This window comes from Ixodes scapularis, unplaced genomic scaffold (genome assembly GCF_016920785.2).
Source record: "Ixodes scapularis isolate PalLabHiFi unplaced genomic scaffold, ASM1692078v2 PGA_scaffold1__304_contigs__length_218370807, whole genome shotgun sequence".
Taxonomy (NCBI): Eukaryota; Metazoa; Arthropoda; class Arachnida; order Ixodida; family Ixodidae; genus Ixodes; species Ixodes scapularis.
The window spans coordinates 75,004,617-75,019,378 of record NW_024609846.1 but is presented as its reverse complement, the minus strand read 5'-3'; the positions used below and the strand labels follow the sequence as shown (position 1 = coordinate 75,019,378).

At 41.3% G+C, this 14,762-nt stretch overlaps 2 protein-coding genes across 2 annotated transcripts in view; one reads left to right on the top strand and one right to left on the bottom strand.

Annotated features, from left to right (window-relative positions):
• Positions 1-14,762, top strand: part of LOC115331410 — a 112,707-nt gene that overhangs the window by 84,909 nt on the left and 13,036 nt on the right. The gene's annotated exons all lie outside the window — the stretch shown is intronic.
• LOC120840178 lies at positions 7,981-10,277 on the bottom strand. The gene is made up of 4 exons (XM_040210577.1): positions 10,218-10,277; positions 10,066-10,130; positions 9,738-9,830; positions 7,981-8,067 (listed from the first exon to the last, which is right to left on the bottom strand). Exons 1-4 carry the CDS (start codon positions 10,246-10,248, stop codon positions 7,981-7,983), a joined length of 276 nt encoding a protein of 91 aa, XP_040066511.1. The 5' UTR covers positions 10,249-10,277.

The window sequence follows — 14,762 nt, the reverse complement described above, 5'->3', positions numbered from 1 at the left end:
GTTCACCTTCATATTGCCGGGGGGTGTACATCTTCGTAGCGCCACCACACGCGGTGTCGGGGCTTAGAATCATTGGCCGAGTGTGATTGTCCACCGCAGCATGGAGCATGTGGAGCGAAACCTTACGCTACAGAACCAAAATGTTTGGTGTTCAGTCTCCACCTCTGCTTATTTTGATTTCAATGGGCATAGCACCGGCGTGCGGTTGTGTATCACTACTGCGTAATGCATTTTAATGACCTGCAGACTAGCAGTGCCACTGCACAGGCTGAATTTCTCACCTAAACAAAGATGCCGACGTCCGTTGGGGCTAAGTAAATTTTCTCTATCTAAACCTACACAACAAAACTTTTGTCCACTTCCTTCAAGTGCATGCTGGTTGTCAACCAGTCAGTCTCTGCCGCACACTGGCCATTTTAGCCCACGCGCTTTCATCGAGCGGTCGTAATGTCAAACTATGGAGGCGTCTTGGTCTCTCTGAACTTTGTAGCTTGCAAAGCTTCGTAGGAGGACAAAATGTTTCAGTTCTTGCATTTGCTGAAATCTTGATTCTTTCTGCGTGTTCCACCAAGTATTTATGTATGCCTTCTGTTGAAGTGGGAAAGTCCCTAGTGCTCCTTTCTTGGTGCTTTAATGCAGCCATGGCCTTGTCTCTGCCCTCGAGAGACGACCAACTTTCTAAAAAACTGTTGGAGAACCACCCCCTTTTTAGAGGCACTTTGCTGATGGTACATGTGGTGTATTTGCAGCTTTAAGTAGTACTCCGGCATTATCCTATGATAATAGCACAGTGGGACTGATTCCCAACTGTCTAAGCAAGAGAAAAATAATCGAAACTCCTGAAAAGCGAGGTCTTGCAGGTAATGACCATCGTCGCAGAGTGGAACCTTAGGAGCCAGTTTCTGCCTCCTTTGGCCCTCCTGTCAAAGATTTGCACAATAACCTTCTGTTCACTAACAAGCTTCTGTTTGATGCCAGGGCCGGAAACACAAACGCGTGCTTGGCATAGGCGACGCAGTCGTTGTTGAGGATGCCGTGGCCCATCTCACTGTACCGTACCAGATGATCCCTTCGCCATCCCGATTCACTTGTTTCTCATGCTCATTTCGTCGACCATCAGGGTGAGGAGAATAAGACCCTACTGGGCTCCTTGTGAGACTCTATTGAAGGGCTCCCTGGTGAAGCCTGTATTTGAATACATAACCGCTGCCCATTTTCGGAGAGCACTTGGGTAGGAATAGCCTTACCTCCTTCCGCAGAAACTTGTACGCCTTGGCCGAGTAAAAGTGCATCATTAGGGCAAACTTGCGCACATCCTGTGCGCAAGTTTGCGCACAGGATGTGCGTGTCCTAAGCATGTGCGTGTCCTACAGATGCGCAAATTTGCGCACAGGATGCGCGTGTCCTACAGGATACTATGTGCTGTTCGCTCTCATGGATGTTCTCAGAATGAGGTTGCGAAGCGTGTCGGTGAAGATGCTGTCAACAATATTGAGTGCTGGCCCAGGAAGCCACTTTCTCAGTTCTCAGACGTGGACATTCAGCCTTTTTATTATGGACGTCTTTCTCTTAACCTTTTTTGCCTGTTTAAGCAATTTTCTTGCCCTCTGTAGCTTCCGTCTAGTGCTACGCAGAATACACCCATGCTGTCATGGTGACACAGTTAAATGTTGCTACGACAAGAAAGGGAAGAGAAGAGGAAGACGACGAAAACTGAGAACGGGACGGCTCGACTGAGTGACTGAGGAGAATTATCGTTACAATATTTATGATCATTGGAACAAGCGTGGCGCCGCACTGACAAATCTTCGGGTATGGCCTCGAGCGTCGACTCCGTACTGCTTCCGGGTACAGTAGCGGAGCTGGTTTCTGGAGTCTCCCCGCGGCTTAAATAAGTAACCTCCGGCCCAGGCTGCCTTTCTGAAGGAGAAAGAGTTTGGCTCGAGGACCTTCCAAAAGAAAAAAAACACATAATCACTAGAGTTGATTTCATCGTAAGCAAGGCAGCTCGCTTCGTAGTGTATAATTTTTATCTTGTCTTTGCGGTGCGCAGCTTCGTCTGCTGCTTTTGCAGGTATTGTGGTGACGTCAGAACGCCGACTGATTGATTCTAATTGAAGAATAGTGGTAGACCTCGACGCAGTTTGCTTTGAGGTCAACCCACTATCATTCAATCAGAGCCAATCAGAGCTCGGCGTTCTGTAGTCACCACAATCCCTGCAAAAGAAGCAGACGAAATTACGCTCCGCATAGGAAATCTGCCGTAGGATTTGAACTGGTGTTCCTTTACTTGCCACATACCATAAATATAGCTTCTCGTGTTTCTTTCATTAACCAAGCTGCAGCGCCTCCTCTTAAAACATATACATGTCACATTAGGCAGGTAGTTTTGAGAAGCCATCTATTTTTATTGGATATCGATGATAGGTATTTTTGCCTCTGTCAATGAGAGCCCAGGATTTAAATGGCATTACCTAGTGGCTTAAAATTGCCACGCATTTTCCTCTTCGTCGCCATGCTCTACAGATTTTTTTATTGTGTTACTAAGGTAAAATTCGATCATTTTACCTTAGTGTGTGTGCATGAATGTGTGCTCAAGAAGCAGCCATGCATCGTAGTAATAAAAATGCCTTTCTCAGGCAAATAAACAAAGCGATCCGCTGCAATGTATCTGTGCCTTTGCTTGCGTTGTTGGCGCTGAAGAGTTGCACATGAAGCTGCGATCATTGTCGTTTCCGAAGTGACCATTCAGACGTGTTTCCGGAAAGTTAAACTTCAGCAGCGCACTTCCTTTTCTGAGCTACTTCCTGCTGCCGATCCGGTAGAAGCAGTAATTCGCAAAATGCGCTGAACACAACTAGCAGCATCTGCTGGGTGTGCAGACTTCGCACGGCATTTTCTTCATCCACGCCTTCAGGAGTTCCGGATCTCCCAAAGGGAACCTGTGACAGTATATAGGAAACTGCGGGTGCTGAAATATCGAAAAATTATTTCCATATCTATGAAAGCCTCTCCTCTCAGAAAGCATAAAAAACAAAGTACTAATCCCACTGATGATGACGTGAGCTCTCTGTACGAATGTACAAAGACATTGTTCTTTTAATAGGTTATATGAGCTGCTCCCGTACTTTCAGGAACCTAGTATAGTATAATGGTTATGTGCTGATTTTATTATAAATATTACCTTCCTCTGGAAAACTGCTCTTAGATAAGAACACCATACTATTCAAGACAATCAATTCTCCCAACTGGAGGCATAAGCAAAGTGAAAACATCAAACATCTTTTCAGCATGGGGCAGGTTGTATTGAGGTACATTTCCCTCAGAGAACGCTTCCAGCTCCGTGTGAATGAGGGTTTTATATAATTTAGCACAGGACAAGGTGCTATAAAATACGCGCGAAACGGAACTTGCTCAGAATTTTAAATAGTCAGCAAAGCTCACAATGCAGCCATGGCGTAGTAAAATTAAACTTATCCGTTAATCGCGACGCCGAGTTCAGCTTATCTCTGTTGGTATAGGTCCTGCACACGAGTATGTCATGTTTGCATTTGCGCAGACTGGTTAATTTACGGAATCAGCGAAGTGAGAGACCAAGACGAGGCGACGACTGAGGTTTGAACTGAAAAAGACGCGCCAAAAGTCGTCTTCGATTTCAGAGCTGCTTCACGAGTGGCAAATTTAGCGCGCCCCCGAGTTTTCCACGAGCTTCAAGTCGTGCTAAAAAAAAGTTGATTCAGTGGTTTTTGATGACGCTCAGTAAGTTTCTAATTATCAACATATATCTCATTTCCCAAATTAAAAAGTTAATTAACGCCTTCTGGTTAATTACTCACCAGACAGCGACGGTTATTTGGCCATCGTGTGTGTGCCGAGCTCGAGAAACATGAAGAGAAGACGGCATTAACGTAGCAGTAAATACGCCTTCTTTTAAAAAGCCTGTTTTGAATAAAAAATATCACTCGGTATATATGTATGTATGTACAGGATGTACCACAAACGGTGGACAAATTCGATATTGCGAAAACTACGCATCGGACCGAAAAAAGGCTTTTGTCGTTTTGGTACTTGGCCAGGGGCCTACTTGGAAATAAAATTAAAGTCCGGGATAATTAAAGTGTTAATTATTTTCGTGTAAATATTTATTTTTAAATATTCAGTTTAAGGGCTCGGTTTCAATTGGAAACTTGCTGAGCACCATCGAAAAACACTAAATGAAATAATCGGAGTGCAAAAGAAGTCACGCTTCGCAGTTTACAGCTTCTGATAAACAGCACAACTTCAACGTGTTTCTAAGTTTCGGTTTGCAATCAAAGCGCTTCTCGGCATCGACGGTACCGCGCCCGGTGGAGATATAGTGCAACCACCATCTGCTTCGCTGTCTTCACGCAACGCCGCAGTGGCAGGTTGCACTACTTCACCAAGGGGCGTGGTTCCGTCGGTACAGAGACGCGCTCCATTTAAAACCTAAACTTAAAAACCAGTCGAAGTTGTGCGGCTTTTCACAAAGCTGTAAAATGCAGCGCGTGCCTTCTATTGCACTCCGATTTTCTATTTTGTGTTGTTGGATGATGATCAACAGGTGTCCAAATAAAACCATGCCTTTAAACTGAATATTTAAAATGTATTTACCCGAAAACATTTCAGAACTGGATTTTCCCGAACTTTAAGAATGTTCCAAAATAGGCACCTGGCCTATAGGACCAAAACGACACAAGCTTTTTTTTGGTGTGATATGTAGTTTTTGTAATATAAAATTTGCCCACTTGACGTGAAATACCCTATATATTCATATGTATATATATATCATAAATGTCGTATGTGATGACGGAATATATGATTTTTGCAATGATGCCTAATGAATTCGCAGTTCGTGGAAGCCCCCAGTCGAAGCGCACGAGCATTCGGAGCGCCCGTTTCCAGACCTACCTCTCTTACTTTCTTTCCCTCTCTCTCTCTCTCTCTCTATATATATATATATATATAGATGTATGTAAAGAAAGAGAGAAAGAGAGAGAGGTGAGTTACACGATGCCACATGAGCCCCCAGACGCCGCCCCCACACACCAGATATACTTCCGGAGCCCCTGCCCGATTCCCTCCCCTGTGTTGCAAATAAGTTGATGGATCATATTGTTTGCTCAAAAATTATGAACTACATGCATGGTTGAGAATGGTCTACATTTTGTAAACCAGGACGGATTCCGGCGGTCTCTGTCCTGTAGCACCCAGCTTTTTGAATATAAGAGGAACGTTAATAAAAACATGAATCTTCATACTGAAGCGCGAGCGGTTTTTATTGACTTCTTAAAGATTAGCAAGTCTTGAAACTTCTGTTTCATCGAGAGTTCTTTCGTCCAAGCGACGTCGTGACAAACCATGGTAAAATTCTGAGCTGCGCAATCTTACAAATAAAAATAAACGTGCTTTGAAACAATACCGCATGTACGTAATGACTCCGCATCATATAATAACCTAGTGGAGGTAGGATCTCTTCTTAAACGTGCAATACCTTCGTCTCGAGCAAGCTATTTCGCGACGCTGAATGTCAAGCTCGACAAAATCCTAAGGAGTTCTGGAAAATCATTACGTCTAATCGCAAGGATACTGTAGGTGTTTCGTCTTTGCACGTCGATGGCAACCTTCTGTCTGAGGGCAACTTAAAGGCTATAACCTTCAATAATTACTTTAGATTCATATTTACGCATGTCACGTGTCACTACACACACTCACATGTTGCTTCTAATCTTATGGTATACATGCCCTAAATTCAATTTCATGTGCAAGGTATCTTCCAATTGCTACCCAAAATAAAACACGGTTCAGAGATTGGTCCCGATGATATTCCAAAGTCTATTTTAAAGTCCTGTGCTGATATTATCACTTGTTAAGTGGTCATTATATTTACGGTATCTTTCAACTCTGGTTCTTTACCACTTGAATGGAAGTCTGGAAATGTTGTCCCGATCCACACGTCTGGTCCAAAGAATCTGGTTTGGATCTATAGGCCTATCTCTCTCATGAGCGAATCCTGCGAAACAATGAAGCACATAATTTACAGCATTCTCATAAATCACCTAGCACTAATTTTTTTTTTACTTCAACTCAGCATGGTTTCCGCTCCGGGTCATCTTGCACCACGCAGTTAACGGAATTCTATCATGATTTAGCACTAAAATTCAATAAAATAAGTAGGTCAATTACATTTTTTTAGTTTAAAGAAGCTTTGAATATGGTTCCTCATGCTCTCCTAATTTTTAAACTTGAAAAGCTTAGTATTGATCATAACTTTATTTGTTGGATAGGTTATTACTTGAATTCCAGGAAGCAGTCCATGGTAATTATTGGCTTCCAGTCCCCGTTTGTAAATTCTATTTCTGGTGTCCCTCGGGAATCAGTGCTAGCACCGCTCTTGTTTTTTGCTTTTTTTGTTTCTTATTGTCAAATATATATAGTTGAAAACGATTCCCCTAACATAAGATTATATACCAATGACTGTGTTTCACAGAGAGACGTCGCTTGCAACACTGACATGTTTGCTCTCCAAAGTGACTTAGATAAGATTAAGGCTTGGTGTTTTAAATGAGCATGTTTTTAAATCTATCAAAATGTATTCACATCAGGTTTACTAGGAAAGCTAATTTTTTTTCCTCATCATACTGTATTGGAGGGTCGCCGGTTAAGCTTTTAACTGAGGCTAAATACATAGGAGTAACGTTTTCATCAGCTCTAACTTGGAACAAACAAGCCGACTAGATCACTGCAAAGGCTAATCGGTCAATAGCTTTCATTAAACGTAATTTTAGGTTGGCTTCATTATTTCTAAAAGAAACCTTCTTTTTTTCACATGATCGATCTATTCTTTATTATGCGTGTATAATCGGGACCCCTGTAGGCTAAATTTGGAACATTATATTAAAAAAAAAAATCCAGAATCGCGCTGCCAGGTTTGTTACGGGAAATTATGATTTCAGAGAGTGTCTTACTAAACTTAAGACGTCTCCGAGTTGGAGGCCTCTGAGTCAGAAGCGTTAATGCCTACATTCGAAACTTTAATTTAACATTTTTTTACGAAAATACTTGTATCTCTAAATCAACATATCTACTACAGCCTGTCTACATCTCTCTCAGAAAAGATAATTAAAAACAAATTCATTTATATAAATGTAAAACTGATGTTTTTAAATGTTCTTTTTTTCATCGGTCACTTGATGTCGTGGAATAAGTCCAGTTGTATGTTTAGATCTCATAATCATATGACTCTATGACTGAATTTGTTCTGTTTGTAATTTTCGTATATAACGTCATTTCATATTAGCTATAATGCGTTTATCATGTATATATTTTGCTGCCCCCCCCACTACTGTAGTACCTTTTTAGGTGTTGTAGGTAGTAAAATAAATAAATAGATAAGTAACGTTTCTAATTCTGGAGAACGGGGAAGCATAGGGACAGGACAACACGAATAGGAAATTCGTGCTGTCCTGTCTTGTTTTCCAACTCTCCAGGGTTAAAAACGCCAAAATTTTAATGCATTGGAAACTTATTCCGACAAAAGTTTAGGGCTTCATCTTTCGGTAACAAACTGTTGAACATTTATGTTGATGTGGTCACATACTAACGACTGTACCGAATCAGTGAGTTCCGCGATCTCGTCGCTTGGTTTAGTACCGACTTTAAGTCAACTACAATACCAAGGCGTAACCTGAGGTATATAAATCTCATTCATAACTATACATACCAGAACAAATGCAACGCAAAATCCTGGAAAAGAAGACCTTAAAGGTTTCAAAGGATTATCTAACTCAGCCAGTGTACACAGTACAAAGAGTCAGTGCCTTAGCTTTATTTAGCCTGGTTTAGTTTCGAGACTTTTAATCAAAAGTTTCCTTCCTAATCTTTCGTTGAGTTGCCCTTAGGCTTCTTACACTTCTTCGGGTTCTCCATTTTTTGCTTCGGCTTTTCAGTGGGAGCTGGAGTTTAGACATCAGTGTCATTGGGCACACTTGAATCGGTTGTCAAATGGCAGTCTCCATTTTGACATAGTCCCTCACCACCATCGCTGTACTGCAAATAAGGGAAAACATATATTGAAATTGCAAATGCGCTTGAGATATAATTAGCGGTAACGGAACAGTTCAAAGCATGATATCATATAATCTCTTAAATCTGCTGCTAAAAGTAGCCATGAAATGTACCGGATACATTTGACGTTACAAATACTACTCTAAACTTAGTGGGGAAACGCTCCACGCGACCTGACGTGACGCAACGTCATGTAACGTCGTATTTTCGCTGTTACGTTTATTATTCTTATTATTAATGTTTATCTGAAATACTTCATTCTTAGATGAATTAAAATATAATACAATATTATTTTCAAATGTTTGTGTTGTGGCGATTGAAAAAAATGGCGTGTTAAAGAACCCAAAAGAGAATGTTGCCTCATAATGAAAATATTCTATTCCAGCTTGTGAGGTTTTCCAGCTGAACGAAGGAAGAAATACAAGAGCTAGAGAGAGACAAGGAACATACACATTCACACAAATTTCACAAGCATGAACAACCAACCAGCTCAGTTCTAGCGAATCATGATTGTATTCCAACTACTCTTGCTCACACTTATACAACTAATTTCTGTTGTGTGGCATATGCACAGCGGTCAAACGAAGTGGTCAACTCAAATTCTTCCCTTTTTATAGGGAGACATCAACCTCATATAGCCGCAAACAGTTTGGTTTCGAAACTCCTGCGAACGGTATAGTAAATGATCAAGATCCGCAAAAATTTAATGAGAAGCGCCTTTGGCTAGGTTTAGCAGAAAATCACATTTTCGTTTAACAATATCCCGTCATGTGAAGCAATTCCCCGCTATATTTAGGGGGAAACCTTTACCTTCTGAGAGTACAGCAAAACAAGGTCACGTGACGTCACGGTATTTCGCAGCGTCACATGACGTTACTGGACCACGTAAGATCATATTAATAGATGCCAGTTTTACGCTACGTCACAGTATTACGTGGCAATTTAATTTCTAATTCTTCACAAATTTCAATTTTATGACAGGGCAAGGTACAGTCAGTTTGTTTCGGCTCAGGGGACCAAGGCAAAGTTTTGGGCATATAACATTTAAGTCTGTTTCGTGACTTTGAAGAGTCACCGCCAGGGGCGTACCAACTTGTTTTTGAGTGGGGGGGGGGGGGGGGGCAAGGAAACAAGGGACCGCCCCATGGCCGGGGCGGTCCCTTGGTATGCCTGTGGCACCGCCGGCTAGTGTTTGCCCTGCCCAGTGGCGGCTTTTTCAGGGGGGGGGGCAAAGCACATGCCTTCCCCCCCAACTCTGAGAACTGTGGGGGGGGGGGGGGCAAGCGCCCCCCTTGCGCCCGGTTGGTACGCCCATGGTCACCGCCCATATCCGAGATCACGGAACTTAGCTGTTTAGACAGGGAATTACTTCTATATAAATAATATAATAGCTTACCATCTTGAGCTGTATTGTTGTGAGGGAATCATAACACAAAAAGTGATAACCTTCGCCATAAACATGGCAGTATAGAAACTAAAGAAATAAAAACGCAAGTACACCTCTTGGAGTTTCATGTTCTAGCGACACTACTGTAAATGTGTTTGAAAACAATAGGGATTACACTGCGTGTGGGAAATGCATACATGTAAAACATTTGACTCGCATGCGCGGGAGCCGTACGTGTTGTAACAAGATCACATTTGCTACTCACAAAGCATCGTTCTCCGTTCCCGAAGAAAAATTTGTCCCATGAATTGGTCTCAGCGTTCCAGCAGTAAAAGTCGCAGCCTTCTCTTTTTTCCTCCTATAAAAATAATAAACCGGATGAATGAATTGAAAGTAATAATCGCAAGATCTTGTTTAGACAGGGTGCTTCGCGTGCATGATTTACATATTTAAATAATAATTTAGAGACGAATTCATATTCATCAAGTACTTCAAAAACGTATCGGCTGAAAAGCGGCCTACATAGACGCATTGATTTCGTTTATACTGGAGCACACGAAATATTTTCAAATTTTTAATGAAAGAATTTTTACCGAGGCGGGTCTTGTTCCGTTTTGGCAATTGTGGGCCACAGCGCTTGCGAAGAAGGCCAGAGACACTGCAGGCAATGGAGCACGGAGCAACGTTGTAACGCGGTGTTACACCTACACCATGTTTAGATTCTCTAAATAAATTAAAAACTCACCCAACACCAGCGTGGTCTGAGTCAACCCCATAGTTTGTGTAGTGCTCTCAAGGAGTGCGTGAGTGCTTACGTCCTGAAAGGGGACCATTATATAGTCGCGAGAATTCCAGTTGGTTATTAATTTGTTTTCTATTTTTTATCTCGACCTCCGACCGTTTTAGCATTTGCACTGTTCTTTTGTGCTGGACTACGTAGCAATTCCTTTGTTCTAAACTTTTGAGCTTGATATATCTGTGTAAAGAACCTGAAAAGACATTTGCACGATGACTCATCTACTTGTTAAATACACTGTGAGTACAGGTGTCAATGCTGCTTGGAAGAAATATCCAGAGTTTTAAGTTATATTTTGACCTCACCAGGGAACAATGAAAAACGCTCGCCGTACTGCAGCTAATACAATTTGATAGGCGGTTGTATTATCATAGTTTGTCTTCAATGAAGAAGAATGTTCGAAGCTCATCGATTCCAAACATATGCATAGTATACTTAAGAGTGTTTGTGTCATGATAAAATTGTAATATGTCCTGCTGCACATTGTCTGATTTATACAAATATATTTTAGTTGTTTGAGGACCGACACGTGGCCCTTTCCTAAACTAAATATCTATGTGCATTTTAATATAATAAATGTTGGTACTGAAAACGGGGTTCATTCTTGTCAGCTCACGTGATTGGATTCTTTGTATGCAAAGAGTTGTCTCAGCGCCAATTGTTCATTCAATATTTCCGTTAGTCTATTCTCATTTTGATCTGAAGACGTTAAGCCTGAAGTGTTGGTCTGTCTTCCCAACCGATAAAGATATTTAAGGCGGCATGAGTGTTTGGCGATGGTTCATTTTTTATTTGAAGTGCGAAAAGAACAGCTGTCAACCGTCGACAGACCCCGCCTAAGCGTTATTTAATAAATTCATCAAGCACTTAATTTTTTTTTAATAATTCAGATAATATTATTTATAAAGACCACTTACTTGTGGAGCAACTGTGAATATTGTAGGCATTCGTATTGATAGTCAGCAATAAAACTATATACTTAGCTGGCTTACACTTCTGATTTTGTGTTTACTTCGGAGTGTTTGTAATTCGGAGTGCTTAGGTGTATTAGTTGAAGGAAACAGAACTCGACTGGGAGGTAAAATAGAAATATGATAAATACATTATCAGATGCCTATAAAAGCGCGCTAGGGCTAGCATGTGATTGCGATTGTGTTTTCTACTGGCGATACTCTTCAGTAGCCGGCAATGTAGTACAGACCTAATGGTCCCTTCCTGCTCACAACGGTATTCTCGAATTTTTTGTAAAAAAACAAAGTGCATATTCTGATAAAAAAAAGAGCTTCAATCTGAAAAACGCAATTGCAAGAAATTAAAACATGTGTATATGCTAGAAACCAAAGCCCTAGCGGCATTAAAAAAAAGAAAAAGAGAAAAAAACGGCGTGCTTACGCTTGCTCTGCGGTACTCTGTAATCACTTGCTTGCATACTCTATGGGTGTATCTTTGGGCGAGGAGGAATTGGCTAGGCTCAAGCATGCCAGTGTTTAGTATGGTGCTGTATCACTAATACGCTTCGTAAATTATTTTAAATACCTTTATAAAGGCGAAACGGCGGCTCACATATAGGAACGAGAAGTACCATATTTCAATAGAGCATCTCAGCTCACTTCATGGTCATATTCTACTCTATATATAAGCCGTAGTCATTCCGGACTGTGAACACTGGACAGGGTGACAGTGCGCGCAACAAATATATTTATATTTTTTTTAGCTTTCACGCTAGTTTTGTACCAAATTTGGACGAATATTAAATTCAGGCCCATTCCGTGCGATATCGAATAGCGCATGAGCATATCATTCACTGAGCATTCAGAGCGGCTCTAGAAACATATTCTTGCGCTTTTAATGATGACTGAAAATATGCAAGTATTTTGGGAACCTCTAACGTCAACAAGTATTAGTGTTGAATTTTTGTTTATATTACATTTATGTGTTCGTTACATCTTGAAGGCCTTCATTAAATCATTTACTTATTCGGAATTTTTGCACTTATGAACATGTGATGGAATTGTAATATTACACAAGCAAGGGGATTAAAACAATTCACAGCGACCTTTATACCCAAGCGTAAAATACAGAATTTAAGGTGTGGTCATTTAAAATATATCTAGAAGACGCTAAACCATCGTTTCAGAGAGGAAAGAACCTTTATTTGCGTTAATTATTTCATTACATTGAACGGAAATACCGGGTGCAGAAATTCACGTGGCGTAGATTCCCCGCTTAATATAGAGTGAAATTTCAATTCCCATATGGGTCACGTAATGTTACTTTTCCTTCTAGATTTTGCGGCCGAATTTTATTGATGCATGTGTCACATGGCGTGAGGTTACGTGACGTTAGTCTAACCACTAATTATGCTGTAGAAACTGGATTTGTGTATAGGTAACATGACGTCAATTTCCCGGCTAAATTTACTGGGGAGATAATATTGATGTATGTATCACGTTTGATAAGGTTACGCGACGTCAATTTCCTCGCTAAATCTAGCGAGGATACCGAAGCTGCTTAGGTCGCGTGACCTCGATGTTCCCGCCAAATTTGCCGGGGAATCTAAATTGGTATATATATGGTCACGTGGACGTGACGTCATACGAACCTGACGTTTCGAGACCAGTAATGTACCTTGTTCACGGGTGAGTGACGAAAAGAACACACGTAGCTTAAATACACATACGGATGTATGAAGTTTTGCTGACGTCACGCATTGACGTAGCGGCTGGGTAGGGAGCCCGAAGAACGATTCACTGCTGGGCGGGCTCCAAAGAAATGGAAGATGTTCCGCTAGTAAAGCACTACCGCCACTGTGAGCATAAAGAAACACGACTGTTGAGATTTAATAGCCGTTGTTGCCAAGTACAGAAGTATAATAAAAACGACGTTAAAAAAACTGCTAGACTCATAAGTCTGAAAAAGTTGATATAGTATTCGGAACAGAATCATGCCTAAACCCATCTATCTCAAATATTGAGGTTTTCACAAGAGAATTCCTTGCTTATTGAAAATACCGGTTTAACCTTAACGAAGGTGTGTTTCTGCAAATCCATTCTCTGTTACCAACATCGCTATTAAAAATTGGTTATGACACAATTGAGTAAATTCCGAGCAGAGTGTCCTCAAATTGTCTTTTCTTATGCCGGTTTTTTACCGATATGCCCTCACTAAACCGTTATCTCGAGAACGTTCTCCAGGATCGTTATATATCGGCCAGACACGTCACTGTTTTAACGAGTGGGCATGGGAGCGTACGCCCGGTAGAATTTCCTGACCCCAATTTGTTTGTTTTCGAACAGGTATGTAAACGGTACCTTTACGTAACGTGAAAAGTACCAATGATAACTTTCATGTGCTCCCGTGCCCCCGGGTTCTTTTTGATGTTGTTCGTAACTGTGCGAGTGTACTCTGGTCCCTACTGTCATTATGGCGTGACACTGAGTCCAACCCAGTACCTATGACCGCTCAGCAAGAAGAGCAATTACTTGCTGCAGTGCAAACGCTCGCTAGGTCACTCGATGCTATGTCTTCAAGACTTGAGGACCGGCAAGCTGCTCATGAAACTGATGTCAAAAGTGTTATTGATAAACAAGTGCTTCTAGATAAGAGTATAGCTTCCCTTCATAGAAGAGTTGCTACTATTGAAAGCGAGATTTTATTCGTTACCTCGATCAAAAAATGATTTGAACGATTTGAGCACGAACTTTAATGACCAGCCAGCCGCTACGCCCTTCATAGTACCTCGTCTGGGTGACGCTGAATATCGCTCATGGCGGTGTAACCTTATATTTTTATGGTTTACCAAATACTGCGGGTGAAACCTGGTTAGAATGGAAACGTAAGGTTGTTGGTAGTGTTAATGAACATCTCGGCATTACCTTTGATGACTCCCACATTAAGCGTGCCCACAGGATAGGAACGTATATTACAAATAAGACTAGACCGGTTATTGTCATGTTGTTCTTTATTTAAAAAACACGTCCTTCAGATCCCATTTAAATTTAAAGGCTCACCGTTTTCCTTGTCTGGAGTCTTCTCTGTGACGACGCGAGCAGCCCGTAGCTGCCTCCTTGCGTTTGCAAAATCCGAACCGCAGCCGTACAAACAATGCTACTATGAGCTGCACATTGGTGAAAGGACTTTATTTTACGACCCCCAACTACAACTGTTAAAAACCAGACTAGATAGAATTGCTCGGGGAGCGCTTGTTCGGCTGACTCTGTAACAAAGAACACCAGGAGAATTAGTGTTTTTCATAAAAATGCTGCAAGTCCTCGCGTACCGCGCTCTTTAACAGCGAAATCCACGACCATCAGCGTTCTTTATGCAAATGCTAGAATTATTCAACTCAAGGAAGATGATTAGTGTGCTTTAATGAGCTCATGTGAAGGAAGTATTGTTTCAATATCGGAAACATGACTTTCTACTAATATAGATGATTCTGAATTGATAGATGATAATCATGAATTAAAACATCTATCATTGCGACAGGACAGG